This window comes from Hemiscyllium ocellatum, chromosome 23 (genome assembly GCF_020745735.1).
Source record: "Hemiscyllium ocellatum isolate sHemOce1 chromosome 23, sHemOce1.pat.X.cur, whole genome shotgun sequence".
Lineage (NCBI taxonomy): Eukaryota > Metazoa > Chordata > Chondrichthyes > Orectolobiformes > Hemiscylliidae > Hemiscyllium > Hemiscyllium ocellatum.
Genome location: NC_083423.1, coordinates 57,132,002 through 57,146,580, shown reverse-complemented (window position 1 = coordinate 57,146,580; position 14,579 = coordinate 57,132,002). Strand labels below are relative to the sequence as shown.

Below are 14,579 nucleotides of genomic sequence, written 5' to 3'. Positions count from 1 at the left end.
CTTTACATTGATCGATAAACATGTTCTGCAGCACTATTTCATTGAGATGTTTACTTCTCACTAGACCGAGATTTTGAATAAAGTTGACTGGAATACCTGGTTCCATTCTCCTGGAATTCCACCAGTCACACCACAGTGAGTCTTCTGTTATTTCAATATGGTTTCTGAAGTTAAGCCTTGGCATGCAAATAAGCTAACACTTTTAAAATTGAGTGGACTTTGACAATATAATTGCTATAGTATTCATTTAATATTGCAGGACATGTGATTATTGAAGGAAAACGGCTAGGAGTTTGTTTACAAAATGAAAAAATGGTTCACACCAAAATAATTCCAAATTCTATAATTTGTCAAACTTTAAAATTTCCTCCATAAAATTGAAAACCTTTTGATCACTGAATTTAAGAAATCATTTTAGTGAGCCAATTTATAGAATATGTACTCTTGCATTTTGAAGTTTACATAGTGAAGTAATGCATGCTGCTGAGGTTTCCTGTACCTGACGGGTAGAACACTCATTTTCTACAATTTGCAGGTTCATTTGTCACTTTCACTTAATTTTAATTACGGCCATCTTGATCAGAGGTGGCTTGGTGTTCTGTTCTGAGGAAGGAAATTTAAAACATTAATTTTGTTTGTCTTCAATACCCATTAACCCATAGTTCCTTTTGAGATATCTACTGTGGATATCCTGCAATCAGCAGCATGTCACCTCAATAATTCTAAACTTCATGAAATTGTACTCATAATTTCTCCTGTAACTTTTGGCAACAAGGTCATTGAGATATCTGTTTTAGTTCATACAGCTAAACATCTTTAATTGTCAATTACTTGCTTATCTTTTATCTAAATTGCACTCTATCTTTTCCCCAGGGTTGGGGAATCAAGGACTAGAGGACATTAGTTAGAGGGGAAAGAATAAAACAGAACCTGAGGGGCAACTTTTTAAATAGAGGGTGTATTCATAATAAATGTGCTGCCAGTGGAATGGTTGAGGCGGGTACATTAACAACATTCCTAAGGCATTTGGACAAATACATGGATAGGAAAGGGTTAGGGTTATGGGCCAGGTGCAGGAAAATAGGGTTAGCGTGGACATACGTTTTGGTCAGCATGGACCATTTTGGGCCATTGGCCTGTCTCCTTGCTGTAGGAATCTGACTCGAATCAGATTTTTTGGAAATGGGGTGCTGGTGTGCTATCTTGAGAATCCCTGTCCACACAATATCAGACAAATTGGAACTATCTCCATGTGCTTGTGTTACTCATACAATTATGTTATAATTTAAGTTTCTGTGGCCAGCAGAGAAAAAGCAGTTATTTCCCTGGTGCCAGGATCAAGGATGTCGCGGAGAGGGCCAGCAGGAGGTCCTTGTCCACATTGGAACCGACGACATTGGAAGGGAAAAGGTTGAGACTCTGTAGGGAGATTAGAGAGTTAGGTAGATATTTAAAAAAGGAGGTCCTCAAGGGTAGTAATATCTGGATTACTCCCAGTGCTACGAGCTAGTGAGGGCAGGAATAGGAGGATAGAGCAGATGAATGCATGGCTGAGGAGCTGGTGTATGGGAGAAGGATTCACATTTTTGGACCATTGGAATCTCTGTTGGGCTAGAAGTGACCTGTACAAGAAGAACGGATTGCACCTAAATTGGAAGGGACTAATATACTGGCAGGGAAATTTGCTAGAACTGCTTGGGAGGATTTAAACTTGTAAGGTGGGGGCGGGGAGGGGGTGATGGGACCCAGGGAGATTATGAGGGAAAAGATCGGTCTGAGACAGGTACAGCTGAGAACAGAACTGAGTCACACAGGCAGGGACAAGGTAGGACTAATAAATTAAACTGCATTTATTTCAATGCAAGGGGCCTAACAGGGAAGGCAGATGAACTCAGGGCATGGTTAGGAACATGGGACAGGGATATCATAGCAATTACGGAAACATGGCTCAGGGATGGGCAGGACTGGCAGCTGAATGTTCCAGGATACAAATGCTACAGGAAGGATAGAAAGGGAGGCAAGAGAGAAGGGGGAGTGGCATTTTTGATAAGGGATAGCATTACAGCTAAGGGAGGATATTCCTGGAAATACATCGAGGGAAGTTATTTGGGTGGAACTGAGAAATAAGAAAGGGATGATCACCTTATTGGGATTGTAATATAGACCCCCCCAATAGTCAGAGGGAAATTGAGAAACAAACTTGTAAGGAGATCTCCGCTATCTGTAAGAATAATAGGGTGGTTATGGTAGGGGATTTTAACTTTCCAAACATTAGCTGGGACTGCCAAAGTGTGAAAGGTTTAGATGGAGAGGAATTTCTGAAGTGCGTACAAGACAATTTTCTGATTCAGTATGTGGATGTACCTACTAGAGAAGGTGCAAAACTTGACCTACTCTTGGGAAATAAGACAGGGCAGGTGACTGAGGTGTCAGTGGGGGAGCATTTTGGGGCCAGCAACCATAATTCTATTCGCTTTAAAATAGTAATGGAAAAAGGATAGACCAGATCTAAAAATTGAAGTTCTAAATTGGAGGAAGGCTAATTTTGATGGTATTAGGCAAGAACTTTCAAAAGCTGATTGGAGGCAGATGATCGCAGGTAAAGAGACGGCTGGAAAATGGGAAGCCTTCAGAAATGAGATAGCAAGAATCCATAGAAAGTGTATTCCAGTCAGGGTGAAAGGGAAAGCTGGTAACTGTAGGGAATGCTGGATGACTAAAGAAATTGAGGGTTTGGTTAAGAAAAAGAAGGAAGCATATGTCAGGTACAGACAGGATAGATAGTGAATCCTTGGAAGAGTATAAAGAAAGTAGGTGTACACTTAAGAGGGAAATCAGGAGGGCAAAACGGGGACATGAGATACCTTTGGCAAATAGAATTAAGGAGAATCCAAATGGGTTTTACAAATATATTAAGGACAAAAGGGTAACTAGGGAAAGAATAGGGCCCCTCAAAGGTCAGCAAGGCAGTCTTTGTGTGGAGCCACAGAAAATGGGGGAGATACTAAATGAATATTTTACATCAGTATTTACTGTGGAAAGGGATGTGGAAGATGTAGACTGTAGGGAAATAGATCATATCTTGCAAAATGTCCAGATTATAGAGGAGGAAATACTGGATGTCTTGAAATGGTTAAAGGTGAATAAATCCCCAGGACCTGACCAGGTGTACCCAAGAACTCTGTGGGAAGCTAGAAATGTGATTGCTGGGCCTCTTGCTGAGATATTTGTACCATCGATAGTCACAGGTGAGGTGCTGGAAGACTGGAGGTTGGCTAACGTGGTGCCACTGTTTAAGAAGGGTGGTAAGGACAAGCCAGGGAACTATAGACCAGTGGGCCTGACCTCAGTGGTGCGCAAGTTGTTGGAGGGAGTCCTGAGGGACAGGATGTACATGTATTCGGAAAGGCAAGGACTGATTCGGGATAGTCAACATGGCTTTGTGCGTGGGAAATCGTCTTACAAACTTGATTGAGTTTTTTGATGAAGGCAGAGCAGTAGATGTGATCTATATGGACTTCAGTAAGGCGTTCAACAAGGTTCCCCATGGGAGACTGATTAGCAAGGTTAGATCTCATGGAATACAGGGAGAACTAGCCATTTGGATACAGAACTGGCTCAAAGGTAGAAGACAGAGAGTGGTGGTGAAGGGTTGTTTTTCAGACTGGAGGCCTGTGACCAGTGGAGTGCCACAAGGATCGGTGCTGGGCCCTCTACCTTTTGTCATTTACATAAATGATTTGGATGCAAGCATAAGAGGTATAGTTAGTAAGTTTGCAGATGACACCAAAATTGGAGGTGTAGTGGACAGCAAAGAGGGTTACCTCAGATTACAACAGGATCTTGACCAGATGGGCCAATGCTGAAAATGTGTTGCTGGTTAAAGCACAGCAGGTTAGGCAGAATCCAAGGAATAGGAAATTTGACGTTTCGGGCATGAGCCCTTCATCATTTCCAGCATCTGCAGACCTCATTTTTTACCAGATGGGCCAATGGGCTGAGAAGTGGCAGATGGAGTTTAATTCAGATAAATGCAAGGTGCTGCATTTTGGGAAAGCAAATCTTAGCAGGACTTATACACTTAATGGTAAGGTCCGAGGGAGTGTTACTGAACAAAGAGACCTTGGAGTGCAGGTTCATAACTCCTTGAAAGTGGAGTCGCAGGTAGATAGGATAGTGAAGAAGGTGTTTGGTATGCTTTCCTTTATTGGTCAGAGTATTAAGTACAGGAGTTGGGAGGTTATGTTACGACTGTGCAGGACATTGGTTAGGCCACTGTTGGAATATTATGTGCAATTCTGGTCTCCTTCCTATCGGAAAGATGTTGTGAAACTTGAAAGGGTTCAGAAAAGATTTACAAGGATGTTGCCAGGGTTGGAGGATCTGAGCTACAAGGAGAGGCTGAACAGGCTGGGGCTGTTTTCCCTGGAGCGTCGGAGGCTGAGGGGTGACCTTATAGAGGTTTACAAAATTATGAGGGGCATGGATAGGATAAATAGGTAAAGTCTATTCCCTGGGTTCGGGGAGTCCAGAACTAGAGGGCATAGGTTTAGGGTGAGAGGGGAAAGATATAAAAGAGACCTAATGGGCAACTTTTTCATGTAGAGTGTGGTACGTGTATGGAATGAGCTGCCAGAGGATGTGGTGGAGGCTGGTACAATTGCAACATTTAAGAGGCATTTGGATGGGTATATGCATGGGAAGGGTTTGGAGGGAAATGGGCCGGGTGCTGGCAGGTGGGACCAGATTGGGTTGGCATGGACGGGTTGGACTGAAGGGTCTGTTTCCTTGCTGTACATCTCTGACTCGAAATGGTTTTTGGGAAAAAAGGTTCTGTTCACCTTTATAAACTACCTCTGTGCTCTATACTCCAAATTTCTTCAAAATTAAACATTCTCTAATTAACCATTTCCTTAAATTTTTGCGTTTCTCGAGATGTGGTCCTAGTGCAAAATGCATAACTACAAACCTGTGCTGTTTGCTTACTTTGGAAAACTTCTGCATACTCTGAGATCTGAAAATCAGAATTGGTCAATGATCAGAAATACGTCTGCTGGCTTTGTTACTGTTGACCTATCATAGATGCAGAATTACACAACTCAGATTTAATTTGGCACAATCACTGCACTTATAAAGTATCCAAAATGGAGCTGAGGATAGTTATTTTCTATGCTTTTGTCTCACACAATTTGCTGAATCAGTTTGCTTCGGTCTTTTGGAGTCAACTGTAAGGATACATGCTAATGATATCATGTTTGTTTTGTAGTTATGACACCTCTATGGATGATGATTGCATATCTCTCTGTAAACGATGGAGCATAGTGAGTAAAATTGTTCTGTTTATGTAAAAACAAAATTATAAATGCTGGAATTATGCATCAGTCAGCCTTCAGTTATTAATGCTATAAGGAATTTGGTTCCAATTATGGATTCACAGCTATTGGCTGAGTAGTCTATTTCATAAATTCTGGCATTAGTGATTCTGTGTACCCTGTTGCTAAGCCTACTGCCATGACCCATTTCTGCCTGTGTGTTTCTCCTCACATCACACTGCACAATTGCTACCACACATCTTCCTGCAAATTTTTTTTTTCTCAAAAGGAACTTTACATTTAAACTTAAGAGCAAAAATTGTACCAAGTGAAAACTTATTGAGGAATAATATATTTCCTGTGTTGAACTTGTTAAACTACATGATATTTAAGGTCGTTTCTGACCTCCCATCATACTTCTATTTAAAATGAGGTACTTGAAATGATGTCTTGCTTTCAGTGCAGGCAAGGACGGTGTTTTTTGTTATGAAATTATGTCTGAAACCTTCAATGCACACTGTGGCATTAATCCATTTAGCAGATAATCTGCTTCTGATAATTGAAAGCTTTTGTGTTTTTTAAAAAAAAATGTATCCAATATTTCCATTAAAGCAGTGTTGCACTTTTTTTAACTTTGTTTTTTTTCATAACGCCTGCTTTCAACTAGTTTATGTGTAACCAAATCTATTGCCTTTGTCACGTTGCTTTCACTATATGATTTTAAATTTTTAAACTTATTTTATTGGCAACTGTCTTGCAGGCATTAGATTTGTTACTAGTTTTGATACTGTTTTGTATATGAGAAGTTCATTCTTTTAAAACAAAATGAATACAAACTGAACAGAACCATTCTTTTCAGGCCACCGATGTGGAGTTGGACTGTTTTACTGAAAATGATCTAAAGGAAATGACATCTCAGCAAAAGATTGAATTCCTTGCTCTTTTACTGTTGGAGGTAGGACCTAGGTTTAAGTGGGATGAAATGCAGAATGTCAGGAAAATGACCACCTGGATTGACTCAGTGAAGTGGAGATGAATCTTTACTCAATTCTGAGTCTTGTGAAGAATTAAGTGTAATCTTTGTAGGGCTAGGTATGGATTTAGATTCTGTTATATTGGTTAAATAGCATTGGCTGAACCTTTTTAATTTTTTGGACTTATTACAGTATTCAAGCACAATCTTAGATAATTTCTAAGTGTTGTAGTTTTAGATTTCTCTTCTCTGACTACACATTCATTTTAAAAATAACTGTCTAAAAGAGGATATTTGTTCTTTTAGCAACATTTGAGGTTTTGCCTGTAGGATTTGGGGTTTAAATTCTACTGATAGTATGGATTATTTTACAAACATATGAATTAGGACCAAGAGTAATCTTTTCAGATCCTTATGCCTGCTCCACTTCAATAAGATCATGGCTGATCTGATTGCAGCCCAAAGTCTGCATTCCAATCTATCCTGTTAACTTTTTCAACACCATCCCACCTTGCTTAACCAGGAATGTTACCTCTGCCTAAAAAAAGATCTAGGAATCAACATCAAACCTTTTAAAGCAGGGGGAAAAAAATCACCTAATCTCTGTATTAGATGGGAATCTCTTTAGACAGTGACTCCTAGTTCTAGATTCTTCTATAAGAGAGAACACTTCTCCACACCGACCCTATCAGAACTCCATAGGGTGTTATGTTTCAATCAAGTTGCCTTATTCCTCTAAACCTCAGCAGATACAAAGATGTAAGGGCGGCACAGTGGTTAGCACTGCTGCCTCACAGCGCCTGAAGACCCGGGTTCAATTCCCGACTCAGGCGACTGACTGTGTGGAGTTTGCACGTTCTCCCCGTGTCTGCGTGGGTTTCCTCCAGGTGCTCCGGTTTCCTCCCACAGTCCAAAGATGTGCGGGTCAGGTGAATTGGCCATGCTAAATTGCCCGTAGTGTTAGGTAAGGGGTAATGTAGGGGTATGGGTGGGGTTTCGCTTCGGCGGGTCGGTGTGGACTTGTTGGGCCGAAGGGCCTGTTTCCACACTGTAAGTCTAATCTAATCTAAACCTAATCTGTCCAACTTTTCCTCAAAAGACAACCTGACCATTCCAAGAATTAGTCTGGTAAACTTGCTGTGAATTTGTCTAATTCATTTTATATCTTTCCTTAAATAAGGTGGCCAATGCTATGCACACAACTCTCACCATTGCCCTGTATAATTGAAGCAAAGTGTTACTACTTTTGTATTGAATTCCCGTCATGATAAATGATAACATTCTACTGACTTTCCTAATTATTTGCTGTACCTGCATACTAACCATTTGTGATTCATGCATGAAGGCACCCAGATCTCTCTGCATCACAACTCTGCAACCTATCGCAATGTTTAGGTAATGTGCTTTTTTTCTTCCTGTCAAATAGACATTCACATTTCCATACATTGTATCCTAATTGCTGCATTTTTGCATTACTCACTTAACTGATCAATACTTTTTCATGGCCACCTCATGTCCTCTTTACAACTTACTTTCCTACCTACGCGTTGTAAACAGCTGAGCTTCCAGTCCCAACCTGTGTAACACTAGCTATATCTTGCCACCCTGAAAGACCCATTCACACCTCCTGTTTTACTTTTGCCAGCCAATATTCTATTCATGTCAATATAATTTTTGTTTTTATTTTCTGCATCACCCTTTGGTTTGTCAACCTATCAAGCGCCCTTCTGGATATCTAAGTACAGTAAATCCACTGATCCCACTTTAACTTATCCAACTACCTGGTATATCTTCTTTCATACATTATAATTGTTCCCCCATGACAGATGTTAAGGTAACCAGCCTGTGGTTTCCTGCTTTTGGACCCCCTTTGTTGGGGAAAAGAAAGGAGTTACATTAGCTGTTTTCCAAATTAAATGAACTATTGCTAAATCACAGGAGTTTTAGAAAACTATAGCAAATACGTCAACTATCTCAAGACCCTTGTTTAAGAGCCCTTCATTTAAATGGTTTGCCTTTTCTCCAAAGCATCATTTAAATTCAGCACAGCATTTATAGTATCATTGATTATAAATTGATTTTGTTCTTAGGGGGTTAAAGTGCTACATTCGTGATAAATTGATAAAGGCTGTGCAGTGACTGGAATCTTTAGGCACGTCATTAGCACTTACTGTTGGACATTCTATTGCATAATTAATTTCTAGTAATTAAAAAAGATTAAATAAATTATGTGAAGGTAACTGATTTTTAAGAGAAATTTTGTTTCATAATTGTCCCACAGAAAAAAGTATGGACATGCAAGACTAAGAGAGTGATTTCCAACAGGCCCAGTAATTCAGTTAATGCTTAATAAATGTTTAATGCTGTTATTCATTCTTGTAACCTCTTCCCTTTTGGTCTTTAGCCTCCAATGCGTCTCAACAATGTGAAACGAATGCAGGATCTTTACAAATTCAACAGTGTCAAAAATGCAGAGATAAAATTCAGGTATAATTTTGTGTTTGCTGGTAAGAGGATCATGGATACTGAGGAAATAAGGGCAACAAGCAGGGTATTTTTGACCACTTAATATTACCAGAGAGGAAGTGTTTGCAGCCTCCAACCGCATTAACGTGGATAAATCCCCGGGCCTGTTTCAACCCATCCTCTGACATTGTGGGAGGTTAGGGAAGAAATTGCAGAGGCCCACACAGAGATTTTTGCTTCATCTTTAGCCATTGGTGAAATTGTGGGGTGGCTAAAGACTAGAGGGTGGCTAATGTTGTTCATTGTTTAAGAAAGGTAGCTAAGACAAGCCAGGGAACTACAAGCCAGTGAGCCTGACATCATCTCTGACAAGAGTCGAGAGTGTGGTGCTGGAAAAGCACAGCAGGTCAGGCAGCATCGGAGGAGCAGGAAAATCAGTGTTTTGGGCATGTTATTGAAGAGAATAGAGGGACAGAATCAACTGGCATTTGGTTAATGCCTATTTAGGGATAGTCAGTGTGGATTCATGTGTGGGAAGTCATGTCTGACAAATCTTTTAGAATTTTTGAAAGGTCACCGAGAGGATAGATGAGAGTAGGGCAGCGAATACTGTCTATATGGACTTTAGTAAGGCCTTTGACAAGGTCCCACATGGCAGGCTAGGTCGCATGGGATCCAGGGAGAGCTAGATAACTGGATTCAAACTTTGGCTCAATGATAGGAAGCAGAGGGTGATGGTTGAAGGTTGTTTCACGGACTGGAGGCCTGTGACTAGTATGCATAAATGATCTGGATGTGAATGTACAAGGCATGATTAGTAAGTTTGTGGATGATACAAAAACTAGGTGTTTTCGTTGATCGTGAGGAAGGTTATCAAAAATTATAGAGGGATCTTGATCAGATAGGGAAGTGGACTGCAGATTGGCAAATTCAATTCAATTCAAATCAGTGTAAGCTGTTGCACTTTGGAAAGTCAGTAAATGGTAAGGTCTAGAGGAGTGTTATGAAACAGAGGGACCCAGGAGTATGTGTACATAGTTCGTTGAAAGTGGCATCACAAGTAGACAGGGTAGTGAAGAAGGCATTTAGCATGCTAGCCTTCATCAGTCAAGGCACTGAGTACAGGAGTTGGGACTTATATTACAGTTGTATATGTCATTGTTGAGGCCACATTTGGAGTGTTGTGTACAGTTTTGATCACCCTGTTTTAGGAAAAACATAGTTAAACTGAAAAAAAGTGCAAAGAAGATTTACAAGGATGTTGCCAGGAGTAGTGGGCCTGAGTTATGGGGAGAGGTTGACCAGGATAGGAGTTATTCCTTGGAACGTCGGAGGATGAAGGCTGACTTTATTGAGATTATAAACTCATGAGGGTCATAGGATGAGTGCATAGTCTGTTTTTTTCCCCAGGGATGGCAAATTGAAAACCAAAGGGCTTAGGTTTAAAATAAGAGGGGAAAAATTTAAGAAGGACCTGAGGGGCAACTACTTCACTCAGAGAATGGTGCGTATATGAATTGGGTTGCAATTGAAAGTGGTTGAGGCAGGTACAATAACATTTTTTTAAAATGTGGAAAGTTACACGATGAGACTGATTTTAGAGGTCTATGGACCAAATGCGGGCAATTGAAACTAGTTAAGTGGGCAGCATGGACCAATTGGGACCAAAAGGGCCTATTTCCATGCTGTATTACAAAATGACTCTATACTTCTAGTGAAACCATGAACTGGTAGGCTGCTAGTGACAGCTTTATTAGGGATTCAACCAGAAGTTTGTCATTCTAACTATTCATTTGAACCTCTGCTGAGAAGACTGTGGAGTTTAACCTGCCTGAGGAAAGGTCATTCCACTTTTCCAGCTTCAACTAGCATGCCAACCCTAACTACAGAATCTTGCACGTGAGGAGTGATCGCTCGAATAGGAGGGTTAATACTGCCCTGGAGAAAGACACCCCAATATGAGTCAGCACCTTCAGAGGACTTGGTGGTGAGAGGAGGAGAATAGAGATGTCCTCAAACAGTTATGATTCTGTTATTTTGAAGAGAGCAGAGAGTCATAGAGATGTACAGCATGGAAACAGACCCTTCGGTCCAACCCGTCCATTAATGCAAAATGTGCTTAAAATTTGAATGATTCAGTAATTTAAGTTAAAGCCTAACACAACAAGATGTATGTTAAGAGCTGCTGAATTAAACGACATGAATAGCAATGGAGCCATAAAGATTACACCACAGGCAGTTTGCTTCATCGTATGTGTTCAACAGCCCAAAACTAATCCCATTGCACTATGCCCAATAGATTATACCATGAATTGTCTCTCTTGATATTATTTAATCATTGTCTTTGTCTTTGAGTCTGATGATAGAAATTTAAATAAAACTACTTCACTCTGTTTTGTAAACTATGGTTTTTTTCTTCATTTAAGATGGCTGCGTTTGTGCCTCCGAGCTCAGTGGGAAAAGGCCATCCCACTTGCTTTGGAAATGGTCACTGTGCAAGGTAGAATGAAGTTCACTCGCCCTCTTTATAGGTAGGATTTCAATTTAAAATTAAATAGTTGCTGAGTCATCCTCATTGGAGAGAACTGGCCGACCCTTGACTTTGTTACTTATTACCTTGGGGGAGAGGTGCAGAGTAGAAAGGCAAAGAAACAAGCTAGAAGACCACTTAGAGCTTTTAAAAATTAAAATAAAAAGCGGATTTTGCACCATGTTAATAAAAGTTGTTAAATAGCATTTGTTGTTGAAGTTTAGCAGTATTTTAAACCAATAACTTTAATCGTGCTTTCGTGTAAGGGCAGGTGACCATGGGGTATGGTCTAAAAGACAAGTTTTAACAAGTATCTAGAGGCAAGGGAGAGGCTGAGGGGAGAGGTTTAGAAGCAATATATTCCAGAACCGGGAGTTTGGGCAGCTTTGTAGAGTTACTAAACTGAGGGATGATGAGAGACTAGAATTAGAGGACAACTTGTATCTTTGGTTTTGGTCTAGAAGGATGTGAAAACAAGGATAAGAATTTAAAATCAAATGTTACTTTATCAGTAGGTTAGTGAGCACAGAGGTAATGGGTGAATGAGACTTGTTGCAAGTTAGGACACAAGCAGCAGAGCCTTAAGACTGTAGAAAGCTGGCCATTTGAATAGTCCGAATGAGATGTGTCAAAGATTTAAATGACCAATGCTAATTCTGGAAATCTGAAACAAAGACTAAAATTGTTGGAGAAACCCTGGTCTGGCACATCTGGAGAGAAAGCAGAATTAATGTTTGTGGGATCATGTTCAAATAACAGCCAATACCAGTGAGTGGCGAAAATAGCCTCTGTATTCAGCAATCACAGCACAAGTGGGAGGTGGCAATAGAATCTCGAAGTAGTTTTTACAAGAGCCCCTTTACACACAGTTCTTACATATCATTACTATAGTGTTACATTTTTCATTGATAGTACATGAAGGGCTTCTCTCCTGGGAGACAGGAGATGGGTTAACAACATGCTAACTGCAGGCTGCTACTTCTGATGGGATGTTTGTCTGGTCTGCTTGCATAATCAGAGATGTTAGTTCTTTTGTCTTCTAAATTAGTAAATGTTGGTTTTAAAAAAAACTAGGCCTTTTTCTCTAAATAGGTTAGAAATCATAAAGGATATTAAACTGATTACTGCAGCTGTGGTGAAATTTATTTACTATTTGCCAGTATGAGTTTCTTTCATTCATGCAATTTCATGCAAGCGCTGCTTTGTCAGTTAGTTTTTTAAAGGGATAATGGCCCAGTTAAAAGGTATTTAATAGGTACTTAATCCAGGAGATGGTTGATCAGGACTGATTAACATTATGATGTTTCATGGAGATTTGATGGAGGATGGTATTGTTCTTTATGCTGAATGCAATAATGGTTTAAATTTGTATAATACAGAACCATGGTTTTATGACTGAATGGATGCGACCATGTATAATAAATAACCGGGTTAGTAAAGGATTATGAATGAATGAACAGCAATCTGGTATTGATAAATATAGCAAGCTGGTGAATGAGTTAGTAAAGATAGCCAATAGCACGATATCTCACACATTTCAGGTCCAGTGACCTTTCTTCAGAACCCAGTTCTGGACCTAAAACGGTTATTCTGCTTTTTCTCCACAGAGCTTCTCCAGCAGTTTTGTTTTTGACTGAAATGACAATAATAGGTTGTGTTATAAAATGAAAAATTTTTAACTGTGAAGTTTCATATGTTGATTTTTCCTCAATGTAAAGAACAACTGGGTTACTGAGAAAAGAAACAATGATTTAAGAAATATAACTTTGACACTTTGTATTGTGACTTTAACACATATCTATCCCAAAGTGCTTCACAGGAGCATTATAACAAAACATATGACACCAAGCCATAGGAGGAGATTAGGTCAAATGCATGGTCAAAGAGCTAGGAGGTAAGGAGCACCCTCAAGAAGGAAAGTGAGTTAGAGAGGCAGAGTTGTAAAGTGTGTGTTACAGAGCATTAGACCTGAAGGTATGACCACCAAAGGCGAGAAGACCTATAATCAAAGTGCACGAGAGGACATGAATGGTGGGAATTGAGAGAGCAGCAAGGGCAAGGCCCTGGAAGATCTGATCTGCTGAAAGACATCTTGTAGGATTGCTTTTAATTTTGACTGGTACTTTAGATTACTATTTAGCTGAGAGATGTTTACTCTGGGATGAAAAAGGGGAGCTCATCGATGCAGTCAAGCAAATTACATGCTCTAATTCGTTGGTGCCCACTGTATCACTGTTTACACACAGCATTTCCTGATTTTCTACAAATGTTTGGGCAGCAGCTATCCCTGTACAATATGAACAATGTCATCCTGTTTACTTAGCTGACCGTGTGCCTTATATCTGTGAATACACTACAGAAAAATCCCAGCATCAAAATACAAATGTCTTAATTCATGCTTATAATATTGCTTAAGTCGCTAATTGCTCCTTGAGTGTTGCTCATACCTAGCACTTTTCCTTAATCTTGGTATTGTAACTAAAAGTAACCAGTACCATGTAGCTGTATATTAGAAGAAGAATGTTGTTTTCCCTTTTAACATAAATATTTGCTCATGTTTGCAACCTATGTGGAAACATGCTTGATTCCAAAGACATTGTAATACAGTAATGTTCCAATGTGTAGATGGTCTGTTACTGTTTTGTATATAATTACTGACTTTGTGCTTGTTTTAAATGAATGTTACAGAGACTTGTACAACTTTGAACAAGCACGAGAGCAAGCAATTGAAACCTTCAAGAAGAACAAGCCCTGCATGCACCCAATCACAGCTGCACTGGTAGCCAAGGACCTCTACCTTGTCTAATAATTGACCATTGCAGCAGTAGGCACTCTTTTCAGATTTCATTACAAAATAAAGAATTTGGTTACTGTCATACTTTCTCTACAGATTATGAAAAACCTATTTGTTGATTCCAATCATTTTTCAGTTTTAAGCCAAAATAGAATTGTTCTAATCAAAATGTTGAATTTTGAATCCATTCATTGCTCCATAGATACAGTAAGTGCATTGTTTCAAATAAAATTTTTAATCTCTACTTGTCTCTCTACGTTTTGTTTTTTTTCTAAAGTCCAAAAGATGCAGGCTTGAATGGTAACAAAAGGTAGATTGTACAAAGTATTGTAAAGGAGAAAGTGAGGACTGCAGATGCTGTAGATCAGAGCTGAAATGTGTTGCTGGAAAAGCGCAGCAGGTCAGGCAGCATCCAAGGAGCAGGAGAATCAACGTTTCGGGCATGAGCCCTTCTTCAGGAATATTGTAAAGCCTGCTTTTGTCTGTGCAATGAATCCAACTGTA

At 39.7% G+C, this 14,579-nt stretch overlaps 1 protein-coding gene across 1 annotated transcript in view; it reads left to right on the top strand.

The window, feature by feature from the left end:
- lta4h (leukotriene A4 hydrolase) overlaps positions 1-14,283 on the top strand; it is a 67,603-nt gene extending 53,320 nt beyond the window's left edge. Inside the window, exons 14-19 of the mRNA XM_060843283.1 lie at positions 65-135; positions 5,267-5,321; positions 6,172-6,267; positions 8,690-8,772; positions 11,178-11,282; positions 13,970-14,283. Of these exons, the coding sequence (XP_060699266.1) occupies positions 65-135; positions 5,267-5,321; positions 6,172-6,267; positions 8,690-8,772; positions 11,178-11,282; positions 13,970-14,087 (528 nt within the window). The 3' untranslated portion in view covers positions 14,088-14,283. The remainder of the gene's footprint in view (positions 1-64; positions 136-5,266; positions 5,322-6,171; positions 6,268-8,689; positions 8,773-11,177; positions 11,283-13,969) is intronic.
- The last annotated feature ends 296 nt before the right edge of the window (positions 14,284-14,579 follow it).